This window comes from Salarias fasciatus, chromosome 3, assembly GCF_902148845.1.
Source record: "Salarias fasciatus chromosome 3, fSalaFa1.1, whole genome shotgun sequence".
NCBI classification, from domain to species: Eukaryota; Metazoa; Chordata; class Actinopteri; order Blenniiformes; family Blenniidae; genus Salarias; species Salarias fasciatus.
This window is the reverse complement of record NC_043747.1, coordinates 29,126,388-29,143,363: the sequence shown is the minus strand read 5'-3', so window position 1 is coordinate 29,143,363 and position 16,976 is coordinate 29,126,388. Positions and strand designations below refer to the sequence as shown.

The 16,976-nt window shown below is 49.3% G+C and overlaps 2 protein-coding genes across 3 annotated transcripts in view; both read right to left on the bottom strand.

Annotated features, from left to right (window-relative positions):
- Positions 1-5,327: 5,327 nt before the first annotated feature.
- Positions 5,328-16,976, bottom strand: part of LOC115408944 (phosphatidylcholine:ceramide cholinephosphotransferase 2-like) — a 13,556-nt gene continuing 1,907 nt past the window's right edge. Inside the window, exons 2-8 of one of the 2 annotated variants that reach the window (XR_003933826.1) lie at positions 16,418-16,976; positions 16,175-16,292; positions 15,516-15,573; positions 13,239-13,334; positions 12,647-12,813; positions 12,276-12,529; positions 5,328-6,105 (exon numbers count right to left, since the gene is read on the bottom strand). The exon at positions 16,418-16,976 is cut by the window's right edge and continues 105 nt beyond it. Coding sequence is in view for 1 of the 2 variants with exons in the window: in XM_030119890.1 (XP_029975750.1) it covers positions 12,356-12,529; positions 12,647-12,813; positions 13,239-13,334; positions 15,516-15,573; positions 16,175-16,292; positions 16,418-16,950 (1,146 nt within the window). In the remaining variant the exon portion in view is untranslated. Of the gene's footprint in view, positions 6,106-11,243; positions 12,530-12,646; positions 12,814-13,238; positions 13,335-15,515; positions 15,574-16,174; positions 16,293-16,417 lie in introns of those variants that run through there. The other variant, XM_030119890.1, reaches the window with a different exon arrangement.
- LOC115409434 (phosphatidylcholine:ceramide cholinephosphotransferase 2-like) lies at positions 6,099-7,320 on the bottom strand. The gene is made up of 4 exons (XM_030120621.1): positions 7,241-7,320; positions 7,058-7,198; positions 6,458-6,624; positions 6,099-6,340 (listed from the first exon to the last, which is right to left on the bottom strand). Exons 2-4 carry the CDS (start codon positions 7,125-7,127, stop codon positions 6,167-6,169), a joined length of 411 nt encoding a protein of 136 aa, XP_029976481.1. The 5' UTR covers positions 7,128-7,198; positions 7,241-7,320; the 3' UTR covers positions 6,099-6,166.

Sequence of the window (16,976 nt, the reverse complement as noted above, 5' to 3'; positions counted from 1 at the left end):
TTGCTGCCTCCTGAAGAAGGGCTTCTGAGCAGTTTTGGGGCTTGGTGCTTTGCTCAAAGGCACTTCTGCAGTGCTCAGGAAAGCTGATGGCACCTCTCCAGCTACCAAACCTACTTTCGGTCGGGATTGGAACCAGCTCCTCTTCGGTCCCCAGACCAAGTCCTTGTGGAGTGAGCTGCTGCCGCCCCGGGTAAATATGGGTAAAGTAGGACAACTTTTAAATTGGGACGGTGAAACTTTAACATCTTTATCTTTACATGTGCGTACAGTCCTTCTGTTACTAAAAGTCATCATTGAGCTCATCATAGGCAAGCATGAGATAACAACAGAAAAGACTGTTTCTGTGTGGAGGGCATCTCTTCCAGGGGAGGGGCTCATTATGTTCAACTGCCTCTGCCTGAAACAAGATGGTGGGTAAGATGACATTGCATTTCCAGGTTCCAGATGTTGGTGTTCTATAAATGGAAAAAGTGGTTTAAACTTTGTAATTGTTCTGTCAAAACTGGCAGAGAGCTGGCTCTGCCTCCCATCCCCCATCAGGGAGGAGAAGGACCAGGTGAATCCAACCACCTGATTGATGGCCCTGGCCAGCTGGGTGCAGAGGACACTGGTCTTATAAGAGGATGCGCTGCTCAGAGCATTTATAACTGCTGGCATTGTGATGACCACATAGCTACTCTTCACCAGTCTGGGTCAGGATTTCTGTTGCTGTATTTGGTGACCTTGATGCCAAACCGCACCAATGGCTCTGGGTAATTGTGACAGGGTTGGTTTTTATTTAATGCATGTTTTATTTGTGGATTTTTGTAAATGTTATTGTGTGGTGTTAGTGAGGCGAGCGGCAGAACGAGCAGCAGAACGAGCAGCGGCGGACCGAGTGTGGAGAGCTGGACCGGCGGGACAGTCGGAACCGAGACGAGGAAGAAGGCCGGGACGAGGCCGAGTGAGCAGAGGACCGGAGGAGCCGCTGCTGTAGACGGAGCGACGTGAGAGAGGGGAAGCTCCGCTGGAAAGCAGAGGGGTGTGTTCGCCAAGCACCCCTCTTTCAGCTGAGTCCCCTCTCTACTCATTGTTGCTGCCTTGTGGCCCCCAGAGGGTCTTCAGTGGACGTTTTGGCCGCGTGGGAACGCCCGCAACTTCATCTCCCTCACAGAACCTGTCATTGATGCACACAATCTGTCGATCCCTCACCCCGTGCACCGCTGCTGCTCCGTCGTGACAGCACTGAGCTACAGGTGTAGAGGGGGGCGTGGCGGCTAGACGGCGTGACATGTACACCTCTGTGACCTATAACCCCGTGACAACTAAATACATCCCTTCTCGACATATATTAACTACAAACAAACTTTGTGGCCTTTTCTACAGAGTCAAAGTCACAAAATAGTGGCAAACACAAAGAACTCATGGAGATAAAACTCAGAAACATTGAAAGTAATCATTAATAACACTTTTATCTCCGTTCCACCCACCCCACTGGATTTTATCCAACATGAGCACACAGCACAACACAGCACAAAGTGAAAACAGGAGCACATTACACAACTCCAAAAACTTACAGATACTAAAAGGTCATGGGCTGTCTGGTCAGGATGTTAGTCAGAAAAAGCCTGGAAAACAGATCTGCAGACTGCTTTAACATTGAACTTGAGCTGAACAACATGCTGTGGCTCTCCTCTCCGAGTCCACAGGCTCCAGATCAGTCAAAGGGCTCCACCAGGGTTAACACCCAGACAGTGTAGACGGTCGATTCCCGCCGCTCAGCCAGACCCGGAGGAGCTCACTTATCAGCTGACTCTCAAAGTCAGCACTTTGGTCACTACGAATGCTTTCCGGAAATCCAAACACGCAGAAATACCGGTCCCAGAGAACCCTGGCCGCCTGCTTAGCCGTCTGGTCTTTACATGGAAACGCCTCAGCCATTCTGCTGAAAAGATCTGTTATCACTAAGACATCGACAGACCTGTTTCTGGAGTCTTCGGCGGACCAAAAGTCAATACAGACCAGTTCTGACGGTGGTTGATATTATGGTTAGTCTTACTCACGATGCATCTCTGACAATGTCGAACATCGTCTCTCACATCCCTGTCAAGGTGCAGCTGTAGACTGTGAGAAACAAAGTGGACAGCGCATTCGTGACGTCACCCGTTTGATTCTATTATCATTAAATGAGGCTCCTCGGAGCATTGCCGCAGGAAGTGGGGGTGCTGGGGGTGTTGTGCCAGGGTGGGGCTTGGTTGGGCTAAAGCCCCACCAAGAATTGTATTAGCCCTACCATAAGCCAACCAAGAAAAAAATCAAAGTTTTAAATCCAACAGCGCCACTGCGGCGCATGTAACAGCATTCAGACAGGCATCTGCAATGACAGCTGAGCTTCACTCTGGGGTCCTGCTGCGTAGTACATCACTCATGTGAGCGCCTTAGCTAACCTGGCTGTAATTTGTTTTGGCAGCTCATAGTCACCCGTGATTAAGTTGACGGTAGTAAGTTGGTCAAAACATGGACAGATGTGTTGTTGAACGCCGCCGGACGGTCCGGTCCGTCTTGTTGGTGAACAGTTTGTCCTGCTTCGCACGGTTTTCCAGGAGCTTTTCCGGGTCACAAAATTCATGTCTGACCAGCTCCAATCTCCCACTCTTGAGCTTTCATCCACAATAGACTCATCAGAGTCAGTCACAGCGACATTATCAGACAAACGTGCAGAAGAGTCGTGGAGTGAGATTGTGGACGGAGAGCGGACCTGGTCTCCTGTGGTTTTTGCCTACAGCCAGAAAAACCGGAATATTGTACTTCTGTGAAAATCCGCTTGGTGAGTTTAATATTGTATATTATTTTCCTGACTGCTGTGTGTGGTTTGCCTCCTCGATGCGCTCTTGCTGCCTGCATTCTTAATTTTTTGGAGCTGTGTTTAGATTCTTGGTTGTTCTGTGGAATACAGCTGTATGACCGGAGCGGATCTGTGTTGCCAGGTTGGGCGGGTTTCTGCCAAATCAAGCTTCTTTATTGAACACGTCGGACGGGTTGATGAAATGATTATGTGTTCGTGAGGTTATTTTTTTAATTATACAGATACGGTTTTAACATGCATTTTCAACCGAGATGGCGGTTTGGGCTGCTTTCTGTTGAGTTAGACGGGTTCCATAATGTTTACGGGGGATAGCGACATACCTGGAGGCTTCATGGAGGGAAGCGCCGCCGGGCCGTCACTCAGCGCTGACAGCAGCCGCAAGCGGCGCTCTGTCCCCGGCCAGCCGGCACGGCTAGCCAGCGCTCACGTTGCTTCCCTCCAGGCACTCGCACTGTTTTCTCCCGTGTCACGGCGCTTTCTCCCAGGCGGTCTGTGTTGTTTTGTTCCGGCTAGCAGTGCTAGCTTCCCGGCTGTTCGTGGTGTTTCCCCCCGGCGGCCGGCGGCGCTCCCCCCTCCCGGCCGCCGGGCACGGCCAGCGGCGGAGCTTCTCTCCGTCTCGGTTTCTCTCCGACCCTCCAGCCTGTGGATTTCCGAACCGAGCCGTGACGCTGCGGCTCGGCTGTGGTTAGCGAGCGAAGCCCCGAGCCTGAGGCCGGATAAAGAGGGACAAAGCTACTGGATCCAGAACCAAGCAGAACCCACCAGAGCCCGGAGAACCAAACCCGCTGCTGCTCAAAGTCTCTAAACTTCATGTTCAAAACACACCTCAGGACAAAAAAAAGGTACATTTGTTTTGGGTGAACACAACATCACATTTACTGTTAAAAATTAAAGACAAAACTGGATAACAGAATCCTTTGCGTGTCTTTTTCAGTAGTTAATCCAGGAAATAGTCATGGTTACAATGATTCAGCAACTAACTAAAACTAGTCAACAAACTGAGTAACTGTGGAAAATAGCTGAACTTAATGTTGGCTCCTTAATGTAAACCTGCTGAAAGCCGCTAGAAGGATCTGTCAATCATTACAGAGCAGACCTGTCAATCAAGTAGCCACGCCCCCTCATTATGAAAACTTTAACGCTCTATATTCAGTATTAGTATATCCAGATGGACCACCTGATCTGTCTTCCGGATGTAGAAATGATCCATGAAAATCCAATGAGCCATGATCCAATGAAAAAACAACTGAGCTGCAGGAACTCAGCTGATCAGTTTTATTGATTTTTCATTTTGAATTGGAGTCAGTGGAGCCACAGCCTGATTGGAGCAGCCCCTGGTGGACACTGTGATATTGCAAGTTTTTGACACTTTTACCGCTTTTTAAAGTGTATATTTTAGTCAGTAGGCCTATCGTATGTATATTCGTGATATATCTGAAAATTAATGTGAAGACGAATAAAACGTCTTTAAACAGTTTAAAGTTTTTAATAAAGACAAAATGATTTTATTTTGTAGAAATCCGGAGGTTGTTGGAGTTCTCTTTCCTGTTTGGTGTGACCTGAACTGTGGAAATTTATGCGTACGGAGACCTGGTCGGACCGGACCAGACAGAAAAATAGACCTTGGCTCTATTTTCAGACTGACGGAGCGGAGCAGACGAGGCACAATGGAGGCTGTGGAATCAGCTGCAGTCATTAAAATAGCAACATATCTGCTGCGGGGTCGGAGCAAAGCGGAGCGGACACGGGCAATGTGGAATTTGGGGGTTCATGTTTTGGGGTCATATGCTGTCCTTTTTTTTTTTTTTTGAAATCTACGGTCAAAACCCTCATTACCATGACAATATGCTCATCGTTTACAGCTGGACTTGGAGGGTCCAAAGAGGAAATGAAGGCTGCCTGTGTGAAAACATTAAAATTCACAAAAACGTCAGAACGTACGATGCTGATAAAATCTGACGCTTGTCAAAGAAATTCTTCAAATAAAGTTGAACATTTTCCTGTGTCATTTCTTTAGTTCAAATGTGTTCTCCCCTAAAATTCCATGTTCGTATACCACATGTTCACTTTCAATAAAAACAACACAATTTGAACAAAGCTTTTATTGTGAAACCTTCATGTCTGATCAGCAGCATTTCACCATTTCGGAGTGAACCGAAACGTTTCGGCACATTGTGGCGCATCCATGTTACAACAAAACAAAAACAGTGTAAAAAAAAAAAAAAAGAACAAACACCAATCACTGAGTGTTTAATACTTAAATGTGTCAAAGTTTGAAAGAAGAACGAACAAGAACCCGGCATGGAAAGCTACGAACAACAAGAGGTTTTAAAAGAGAACATTTAGCTTAGCGGTCTAGCATTGAGAATCCAGATCACAGTTCATTTGAAATGACATCTGTCCATTTAGCATGATGGCTAAATGTTAGCATGACTCATCAAAACTCTTTGGCATCAGCAACTACCATCATGCCATAACAGCACGTCATCATCCTAAAGACCTCTGACCTTCAGTGGGTGTGTCTTTGGTGAAAGGGGTGTGTCCAAGTCTAAACAAACAAAGCCGGCAGTACCAGTGTGATCACAGATATTTGTGAAAGCTAACAAAACGGTTTGGCATTTCAAGCTCATTTCAACTGGGAATATAGCATCGTTAGCAGCTTACTTTTAGTTGAACTTTTGTGGCTTATTTTCAGCCTAAAAGTAAAGAGTGACAACAAATTAGCTAACTGGAGCTAACTGTCCCCAGTCTGCTTCGGCATTTACTGGGACTGTAGCTAAACTTAGCCAGTTTAGCTTCAGGTTATGTCCCTGATTTTAATCACTTATGAAGTCACACAAATATGCTAACATGTGGCTAATTCCACTGAATTCTAAAGTTAAGGCGATGTATCCTGAGCTAGCACATGAGATTGTGAGGTAGCCAACAGTTTAGCTTTCGGTAAATTATCTCTTGCTAGCTCAGGAATAATTCCCAGCATGACATGGCAGCTGTGTTTGTTAGCAGGTGTTTTCTTTACCTTTCAGAACGGTGGGGAAAAGGTGACAAATGAAAACGTAGCATGGAGCTAGCAGCAGTGGACGTTACAAAGACGCGGTCAAGCTGACAGGCTAACTGTGGAGCTTATTCAAAGAAGTTGAAAACATGTTCCACTGTTAGCATCTTGCTAATCAAACATAATGTAAACGTGTCGGGTTCCTCCTTGGAACGCAGGAGTAAACTGGAAATGCAGGTTCCGCTAAAGAACCGGACGATAGAACCCCAGAGATGGAATGGAGGGTCTGCTAGGCCCGCCGGGGGGGCTGCCGGGGGCCCCGCCCCTCACTCGTCCCGCGGCCCCTCCACAATGCGGTACCGCTGTCTGCAGGACGACGGCAGCGGGAGCGGCCATGAGAACGTGATGGGAACTGTAGTCCGGACGTTCCTCTCCAGGAAGTTGAACACCGGGTTCCACCAGGTCCTGGACAGGTAGTTGTTAGGAGCCTGACGCAGCGCCTGAAGGAAAATGGAGAAACTAAACACGGGTCCAGACTTTCTGACATTTAACACTTGGACTGAAAATACAAACACTAAAATGTTGGTGAGTGTGTGCTTGTGTGTGTGTGTACATACTGGTGTGTTGGCCATGGTGTGGTACCACCAGAACAGTCTGGTGGTGACGAAGTATCCCACGACGACATCGATGCTGTAATGTTCGTGTCCGATCAGGATGCAGATGACTCCGGAGGCGCTGAGCAGCCAGCAGAACCAGTGGTACCACCACATCCAGCGGGGCGAGTCTGAGGGCAGAACGTCAGCAGAACGTTAGCAGAACCAGAGGTAGAACCTCATCCAGCGGGGCCAGTCTGAGGGCAGAACGTCAAAATGTCCGTCCATCTTTATATTCGGTCAATGAGAACGCTGTGGGGGACGCCACGTTAGCTCCGCCCATATTTGCATACAGCCAATGAGCTGAACACATGATTCCGGGAAGTGACCATTTTGAACGACATCATGAATCTCCCATGATTCTCGGTTCCCATCTGTTTTTTTTCTGGGGTTCCATGGAGGAACGGAGTTCATTTGCTGATTACGGGTCCACATATCCTGATTTGAAAAGCAGCTTTCTTTCTGAATTTGGAACGTCAGAACAGGGAGGAGCTAGGCAGCCGTCACTGGCCATCATCCCGTCGCCATGGCGTTGTCGTTGCTGTCGTGTAGTTGTGTACTCACACTCTTTGATGAAGAGGTAGGACAGTGTACACATGACAGTGTGTCCGCTGTACAGGAAGTCTCCACACATCAGGTGAGAGCCGGTAAGAGACAGACCTACACACACACACACACACACACACACACACACACACACACACACACACACACACACACACACACACACACACACACACACACACAGTGAGGATGTTGCATTGTGACATTGTGCTCGGTGTACAGTGTGTGGAGGGAGATATACGGTGTGTAGTGTGTATTGTGAAGTGGTAGTGTGTATTGTGTCGTCAGAGTGCTGGCTGCCCTAGGTGTCCCCTGTAGTGCCATTGAGCCAGCAGATGGTACACCACGGTGTCAGGACAGAGGACTCACTGAGCCCAGAACCTGCACGGAAACCAAGACCACCAGCAGACACATTCAGGTTCTCCCAGACAGGAAACCTTGGTCCACCAGGCAGGACCAGGCTCTCTTGGAGGAGAGAATGCAGGGTTCTGGTGGGAAGATGGAGAACACATTAGTCCAGTCAGGCACTGACTGAGAAGGGTTCCTGCAGGATCAGGTAGAACACCACCAGGGGACTGAGGAGATCTTCTCAAATGCTGATCCGACATCCAGCTCACGGCCCTCTACTGAGGAACTAACCAACCACCCCTGGACGGTAACAACCCTCTACCGAGGAACTAACCAATCATCCCTGGATGGTCACGACCCTCTACGGAGGAACTAACCAACCTGCAGACTGCTTTAACATTGAACTTGAGCTGAACAACATGCTGTGGCTCTCCTCTCCGAGTCCACAGGCTCCAGATCAGTCAAAGGGCTCCACCAGGGTTAACACCCAGACAGTGTAGACGGTCGATTCCCGCCGCTCAGCCAGACCCGGAGGAGCTCACTTATCAGCTGACTCTCAAAGTCAGCACTTTGGTCACTACGAATGCTTTCCGGAAATCCAAACACGCAGAAATACCGGTCCCAGAGAACCCTGGCCGCCTGCTTAGCCGTCTGGTCTTTACATGGAAACGCCTCAGCCATTCTGCTGAAAAGATCTGTTATCACTAAGACATCGACAGACCTGTTTCTGGAGTCTTCGGCGGACCAAAAGTCAATACAGACCAGTTCTGACGGTGGTTGATATTATGGTTAGTCTTACTCACGATGCATCTCTGACAATGCCGAACATCGTCTCTCACATCCCTGTCAAGGTGCAGCTGTAGACTGTGAGAAACAAAGTGGACAGCGCATTCGTGACGTCACCCGTTTGATTCTATTATCATTAAATGAGGCTCCTCGGAGCATTGCTGCGGGAAGTGGGGGTGCTGGGGGTGCTGCGCCAGGGTGGGGCTTGGTTGGGCTAAAGCCCCACCAAGAATTGTATTAGCCCTACCATAAGCCAACCAAGAAAAAAATCAAAGTTTTAAATCCAACAGCGCCACTGCGGCGCATGTAACAGCATTCAGACAGGCATCTGCAATGACAGCTGAGCTTCACTCTGGGGTCCTGCTGCGTAGTCCGTCACTCATGTGAGCGCCTTAGCTAACCTGGCTGTAATTTGTTTTGGCGGCTCATAGTCACCCGTGATTAAGTTAACGGTAGTAAGTTGGTCAAAACATGGACAGATGTGTTGTTGAACGTCGCCGGACGGTCCGGTCCGTCTTGTTGGTGAACAGTTTGTCCTGCTTCGCACGGTTTTCCAGGAGCTTTTCCGGGTCACAAAATTCATGCCTGACCAGCTCCAATCTCCCGCTCTTGAGCTTTCATCCACAATAGACTCATCAGAGTCAGTCACAGCGACATTATCAGACAAACGTGCAGAAGAGTCGTGGAGTGAGATTGTGGACGGAGAGCGGACCTGGTCTCCTGTGGTTTTTGCCTCCAGTCAGAAAAAACCGAATGTTGTACTTCTGTGAAAATCCGCTTGGTGAGTTTAATGTTGTATATTATTTTCCTGACTGCTGTGTGTGGTTTGCCTCCTCGATGCGCTCTTGCTGCCTGCATTCTTAATTTTTTGGAGCTGTGTTTAGATTCTTGGTTGTTCTGTGGAATACAGCTGTATGACCGGAGCGGCTCTGTGTTGCCAGGTTGGGCGGGTTTCTGCCAAATCAAGCTTCTTTATTGAACACGTCGGACGGGTTGATGAAATGATTATGTGTTTATAACGTGTTTTGTTTTAAACATACAAATAAGGGTTTAACATGCATTTTCAACCGAGATGGCGGTTTGGGCTGCTTTCTGTTGAGTTAGACGGGTTCCATAATGTTTATGGGGGATAGCGACATACCTGGAGGCTTCATGGAGGGAAGCGCCGCCGGGCCGTCACTCAGCGCTGACAGCAGCTGCAAGCAGCGCTCTGTCCCCGGCCAGCCGGCACGGCTAGCCAGCGCTCACGTTGCTTCCCTCCAGGCACTCGCACTGTTTTCTCCCGTGTCACGGCGCTTTCTCCCAGGCGGTCTGTGTTGTTTTGTTCCGGCTAGCAGTGCTAGCTTCCCGGCTGTTCGTGGTGTTTCCCCCCGGCGGCCGGCGGCGCTCCCCCCTCCCGGCCGCCGGGCACGGCCAGCGGCGGAGCTTCTCTCCGTCTGGGTTTCTCTCCGACCCTCCAGCCTGTGGATTTCCGAACCGAGCCGTGACGCTGCGGCTCGGCTGTGGTTAGCGAGCGAAGCCCCGAGCCTGAGGCCGGATAAAGAGGGACAAAGCTACTGGATCCAGAACTAAGCAGAACCCACCAGAGCCTGGAGAACCAAACCCGCTGCTGCTCAAAGTCTCTAAACTTCATGTTCAAAACACACCTCAGGACAAAAAAAAGGTACATTTGTTTTGGGGGAACACAACATCACATTTACTGTTAAAAATTAAAGACAAAACTGGATAACAGAATCCTTTGCGTGTCTTTTTCAGTAGTTAATCCAGGAAATAGTCATGGTTGCAATGATTCAGCAACTAACTAAAACTAGTCAACAAACTGAGTAACTGTGGAAAATAGCTGAACTTAATGTCGGCTCCTTAATGTAAACCTGCTGAAAGCCGCTAGAAGGATCTGTCAATCATTACAGAGCAGACCTGTCAATCAAGTAGCCACGCCCCCTCATTATGAAAACTTGAACGCTCTATATTCAGTATTAGTATATCCAGATGGACCACCTGATCTGTCTTCCGGATGTAGAAATGATCCATGAAAATCCAATGAGCCATGATCCAATGAAAAAACAACTCTGAGCTGCAGGAACTCAGCTGATCAGTTTTATTGATTTTTCATTTTGAATTGGAGTCAGTGGAGCCACAGCCTGATTGGAGCAGCCCCTGGTGGACACTGTGATATTGCAAGTTTTTGACACTTTTACCGCTTTTTAAAGTGTATATTTTAGTCAGTAGGCCTATCGTATGTCTATTCGTGATATATCTGAAAATTAATGTGAAGACGAATAAAACGTCTTTAAACAGTTTAAAGTTTTTAATAAAGACAAAATGATTTTATTTTGTAGAAATCCGGAGGTTGTTGGAGTTCTCTTTCCTGTTTGGTGTGACCTGAACTGTGGAAATTTATGCGTACGGAGACCTGGTCGGACCGGACCAGACAGAAAAATAGACCTTGGCTCTATTTTCAGACTGACGGAGCGGAGCGGACGAGGCACAATGGAGGCTGTGGAATCAGCTGCAGTCATTAAAATAGCAACATATCTGCTGCGGGGTCGGAGCAAAGCGGAGCGGACACGGGCAATGTGGAATTTGGGGGTTCATGTTTTGGGGTCACATGCTGTGTCCTTTTTTTTTTTGAAGTCTACGGTCAAAACCCTCATTACCATGACAATATGCTCATCGTTTACAGCTGGACTTGGAGGGTCCAAAGAGGAAATGAAGGCTGCCTGTGTGAAAACATTAAAATTCACAAAAATGTCAACGTACGATGCTGATAAAATCTGACGCTTGTCAAAGAAATTCTTCAAATAAAGTTGAACATTTTCCTGTGTCATTTCTTCAGTTCAAATGTGTTCTCCCCTAAAATTCCATGTTCGTATACCACATGTTCACTTTCAATAAAAACAACACAATTTGAACAAAGCTTTTATTGTGAAACCTTCATGTCTGATCAGCAGCATTTCACCATTTCGGAGTGAACCGAAACGTTTCGGCACATTGTGGCGCATCCATGTTACAACAAAACAAAAACAGTGTAAAAAAAAAAAAAAAAAGAACAAACACCAATCACTGAGTGTTTAATACTTAAATGTGTCAAAGTTTGAAAGAAGAACGAACAAGAACCCGGCATGGAAAGCTACGAACAACAAGAGGTTTTAAAAGAGAACATTTAGCTTAGCGGGCTAGCATTGAGAATCCAGATCACAGTTCATTTGAAATGACATCTGTCCATTTAGCATGATGGCTAAATGTTAGCATGACTCATCAAAACTCTTTGGCATCAGCAACTACCATCATGCCATCATGACAGCACGTCATCATCCTAAAGACCTCTGACCTTCAGTGGGTGTGTCTTTGGTGAAAGGGGTGTGTCCAAGTCTAAACAAACAAAGCCGGCAGTACCAGTGTGATCACAGATATTTGTGAAAGCTAACAAAACGGTTTGGCATTTCAAGCTCATTTCAACTGGGAATATAGCATCGTTAGCAGCTTACTTTTAGTTGAACTTTTGTGGCTTATTTTCAGCCTAAAAGTAAAGAGTGACAACAAATTAGCTAACTGGAGCTAACTGTCCCCAGTCTGCTTCGGCATTTACTGGGACTGTAGCTAAACTTAGCCAGTTTAGCTTCAGGTTATGTCCCTGATTTTAATCACTTATGAAGTCACACAAATATGCTAACATGTGGCTAATTCCACTGAATTCTAAAGTTAAGGCGATGTATCCTGAGCTAGCACATGAGATTGTGAGGTAGCCAACAGTTTAGCTTTCGGTAAATTATCTCTTGCTAGCTCAGGAATAATTCCCAGCATGACATGGCAGCTGTGTTTGTTAGCAGGTGTTTTCTTTACCTTTCAGAACGGTGGGGAAAAGGTGACAAATGAAAACGTAGCATGGAGCTAGCAGCAGTGGATGTTACAAAGACGCGGTCAAGCTGACAGGCTAACTGTGGAGCTTATTCAAAGAAGTTGAAAACATGTTCCACTGTTAGCATCTTGCTAATCAAACATAATGTAAACGTGTCGGGTTCCTCCTTGGAACGCAGGAGTAAACTGGAAATGCAGGTTCCGCTAAAGAACCGGACGATAGAACCCCAGAGATGGAATGGAGGGTCTGCTAGGCCCGCCGGGGGGGCTGCCGGGGGCCCCGCCCCTCACTCGTCCCGCGGCCCCTCACTCGTCCCGCGGCCCCTCCACAATGCGGTACCGCTGTCTGCAGGACGACGGCAGCGGGAGCGGCCATGAGAACGTGATGGGAACTGTAGTCCGGACGTTCCTCTCCAGGAAGTTGAACACCGGGTTCCACCAGGTCCTGGACAGGTAGTTGTTAGGAGCCTGACGCAGCGCCTGAAGGAAAATGGAGAAACTAAACACGGGTCCAGACTTTCTGACATTTAACACTTGGACTGAAAATACAAACACTAAAATGTTGGTGAGTGTGTGCTTGTGTGTGTGTGTACATACTGGTGTGTTGGCCATGGTGTGGTACCACCAGAACAGCCTGGTGGTGACGAAGTATCCCACGACGACATCGATGCTGTAATGTTCGTGTCCGATCAGGATGCAGATGACTCCAGAGGCGCTGAGCAGCCAGCAGAACCAGTGGTACCACCACATCCAGCGGGGCGAGTCTGAGGGCAGAACGTCAGCAGAACGTTAGCAGAACCAGAGGTAGAACCTCATCCAGCGGGGCCAGTCTGAGGGCAGAACGTCAAAATGTCCGTCCATCTTTATATTCGGTCAATGAGAACGCTGTGGGGGACGCCACGTTAGCTCCGCCCATATTTGTATACAGCCAATGAGCTGAACACATGATTCCGGGAAGTGACCATTTTGAACGACATCATGAATCTCCCATGATTCTCGGTTCCCATCTGTTTTTTTTCTGGGGTTCCATGGAGGAACGGAGTTCATTTGCTGATTACGGGTCCACATATCCTGATTTGAAAAGTAGCTTTCTTTCTGAATTTGGAACGTCAGAACAGGGAGGAGCTAGGCAGCCGTCACTGGCCATCATCCCGTCGCCATGGCGTTGTCGTTGCTGTTGTGTACTCACACTCTTTGATGAAGAGGTAGGACAGTGTACACATGACAGTGTGTCCGCTGTACAGGAAGTCTCCACACATCAGGTGAGAGCCGGTAAGAGACAGACCTACACACACACACACACACACACACACACACACACACACACACACACACACACACACACACACACACACACACACACACACACACACACACACACACACACACACACACACAGTGAGGATGTTGCATTGTGACATTGTGCTCGGTGTACAGTGTGTGGAGGGAGATATACGGTGTGTAGTGTGTATTGTGAAGTGGTAGTGTGTATTGTGTAGTCAGAGTGCTGGCTGCCCCAGGTGTCCCCTGTAGTGCCATTGAGCCAGCAGATGGTACACCACGGTGTCAGGACAGAGGACTCACTGAGCCCAGAACCTGCACGGAAACCAAGACCACCAGCAGACACATTCAGGTTCTCCCAGACAGGAAACCTTGGTCCACCAGGCAGGACCAGGCTCTCTTGGAGGAGAGAATGCAGGGTTCTGGTGGGAAGATGGAGAACACATTAGTCCAGTCAGGCACTGACTGAGAAGGGTTCCTGCAGGATCAGGTAGAACACCACCAGGGGACTGAGGAGATCTTCTCAAATGCTGATCCGACATCCAGCTCACGGCCCTCTACTGAGGAACTAACCAACCACCCCTGGACGGTAACAACCCTCTACCGAGGAACTAACCAATCATCCCTGGATGGTCTTGACCCTCTACGGAGGAACTAACCAACCACCCCTGGACGGTAACGACCGTCTACTGAGGAACTAACCAACCACCCCTGGATGGTCACGACCCTCTACCGAGGAACTAACCAACCACCCCTGGATGGTAACGACCCTCTACCGAGGAACTAACCAACCACCCCTGGATGGTCACGACCCTCTACCGAGGAACTAACCAACCACCCCTGGATGGTCACGACCCTCTACCGAGGAACTAACCAACCACCCCTGGATGGTCACGACCCTCTACCGAGGAACTAACCAACCACCCCTGGACGGTAACGACCGTCTACTGAGGAACTAACCAACCACCCCTGGATGGTCACGACCCTCTACCGAGGAACTAACCAACCACCCCTGGATGGTAACAACCCTCTACCGAGGAACTAACCAACCACCCCTGGACGGTAACAATCCTCTACCGAGGAACTAACCAACCACCCCTGGACCGTAACGACCCTCTACCGAGGAACTAATCAACCATCCCTGGACGAGAATGACCCTCTACCAAGGAACTAACCAACCACCCCTGGACGGTAACGACCCTCTACCGAGGAACTAATTAACAACCCCTGGTAGGTAACGACCCTATACCGAGCAAAAAACCAATCATCCATGGATGGGAACGACCCTCTACCGAAGAACTGGCCAACCATACAGGGACGGTAATGACCGTCTACCGAGGAACTGATTAACCGTCCCTGGACAGTAACGACCCTCTACTGAGGAACTAACCAACAACTTGTTAGCCGGTTTGCAGCGAGGCATTCTGGGACATGTCACCTTCATCCTACAGTCATGAGGTGAGGAGGATCTTCAGGTCAGTGGAGGTCACAACAGACACAAGGGCCTGATGGAATTAATGGAACTGATCAGAGACTGGGCCGACCAGCTCTCTGAGGTAGTTACAGACTAACCAGTTACCTTTTAACCGCTAGCTTCCCCAGACTACTGGACCTACTAGTTACTAGTTAGAATCAACAATCATGACATCGGCCAATGACACATCAGAGGGTTTGGGTCGGGGGTTGTAACTCCACACTGAGGAACTGGACTGACAAACTGGAGCAGGGACAACAATCAGAACAGAACAGAGAACTCATCGCACTGCTCATGTTCCAATGAACGACCCCCCCCCCCCCCCCCCCATCAGGTAGAACCCCACCTGGATAGAGAACACCTGCAACCTGGGAAAAAGCCCAACAGCCAACAACTTCAGTCCAGAGCTACTCCGGATCGTTCTGGACCGAGACACCACAACCAACTGGACCAACACATACCAGAACCAACTGGATTGACACGGACCAGAACTACCTGGACCGACACAGACTGGAACCAACTGGACTGACGAAGGACAGGACCAACTGGGCTGAGGGAGAACAGAACCAACTGGACCGACGAAGACCAGGACCAACTGGACAGCTAGAGACTAGAAGCAACTGTATTGTGTAGTTGTAGTGTGGACTGTGTAGTTGGGTGTAGTGTGTAGTGTGTAGTTGAAGTGTGGATTGTGTAATTGTTGGGTGTCACCTCCTCCAGAAATCAGACGGAGAATCCTCCATATTTTCCCCGATGAGTCGTTGTATAGCTAAAACAAACAAACAAACAAACATCAGTATCCTGATTATCTGTGTGCGTTTGTGTGTACATGTGTCTGTACACCTGCCGGTGTTTCGAATTAACTGGTGTTTGTGTTAACATGTGACCAAGCGATGTCGAAAACTTGTAGGGGTTCTAGTGAACGTCGGTGTTCTGCAGTTACAGTAAATTCATAAGATTAGAGTCTTTTATAAGTCTTATTTTAACATGTTTCCAGCATGTGTTCACGGAAACTAGTCACCAGTTAACACTGGAACCAGTTCATCCAGAACACCAGGCAGCGGTCCGCTGGTAGTCTGGTATGGATCTGCCTCCATCTCTACTCTCCAGTGATTCTCTCAGGGTTTTTAAAAAAGTGTTTCTCAGCCACCGTCCAGTTCTTCTGCAGGTTTTTGACCTTCCTGCTTCCTGTTTACTACTTCCTGCTTCCCGTCGCGTCATCCTGTCACTACGCACGAGGGAACGCATGGCAGAGCTAATCTGTATGTTTCTCTCTTTGTGTCCCGGAGAAGGAGTGTAACTGTCTGTGTGTGTGTGTGTGTGTGTGTGTGTGTGTGTGTGTGTATGTGTGTGTGTGTGTGTGTGTGTACCTTGGGAGCGCACACCATGTGTTTCCCCGGTACCGGCAGGGTGGTGATGTACATGGTGACACAGCGGTACATGTAGAGCGTCCCGATGAGGAAGAAGCAGCGGCGGCCGATGATGGAGCTGCACACACACACGCATGCACGCGCACACGCACACACACACACACACACACACACACACACACAGGTCAAGGTTGAGGGGTCAGGATTCAGGGTTGAGGGGTCAGAGGTCAGAGGTCAGGGTACCGGTGTTTGAGCAGCAGCCACTGCACCGTCCACAGCCCCACCAGGATGAGTCCGTTGACCTCGGTGATGGTGAAGGCCCAGGGAACACGTTCTACGTAGTCGAAGAACTTGTCCGGCAGCGGCGGGCTGACGGAGCGGTCGGGCACGCGCTCGTGCACCACGGTGATGACCACGGTGGTGAACACCAGGTTGAAGCAGGCGTAGAGGAACGCCACGGCGGTCTTCCACCACTCGGTGGGGAGCCGCTCCGACCGCTCGTCCGCCGCGCCGATCTTCACGTACTCGCAGCGGCGCCGCAGACCGCCGCTCAGCGCCCGGAGCAGACGGTTCGGCTGCAGGGCGCCGCCAAGGCGGGCGCGCCTGCTGCCGTCTGGCTCGTCCCCGCCCCCGCCCGGCGCCGGGCGGACGGGGTTGCCGTTGGAGATGCGGCCGGGCTGTGGCGGTGCGGCGGGGCTGGCGGCCACCACGGCGTCGGCCTCCATGTGGATCCGGACGTCCTCGTCCTCGTCACGGATCAGCTCCGACGCCGCCATGGACCGACGCCCTCCCCCAATCAGAG

Excerpts from the sequence above, each read along its gene's own strand:
- LOC115409434 (XM_030120621.1), bottom strand. The coding sequence starts at position 7,127 with ATGTGTGGAGACTTCCTGTACAGCGGACACACTGTCATGTGTACACTG. Across the intron at positions 6,625-7,057 it reads CTACCTCTTCATCAAAGAGT|ACTCGCCCCGCTGGATGTGG; the intron begins GTGAGTACACAA and ends TTCTGCCCTCAG. Across the intron at positions 6,341-6,457 it reads ACACCATGGCCAACACACCA|GCGCTGCGTCAGGCTCCTAA; the intron begins GTATGTACACAC and ends ATTTTCCTTCAG.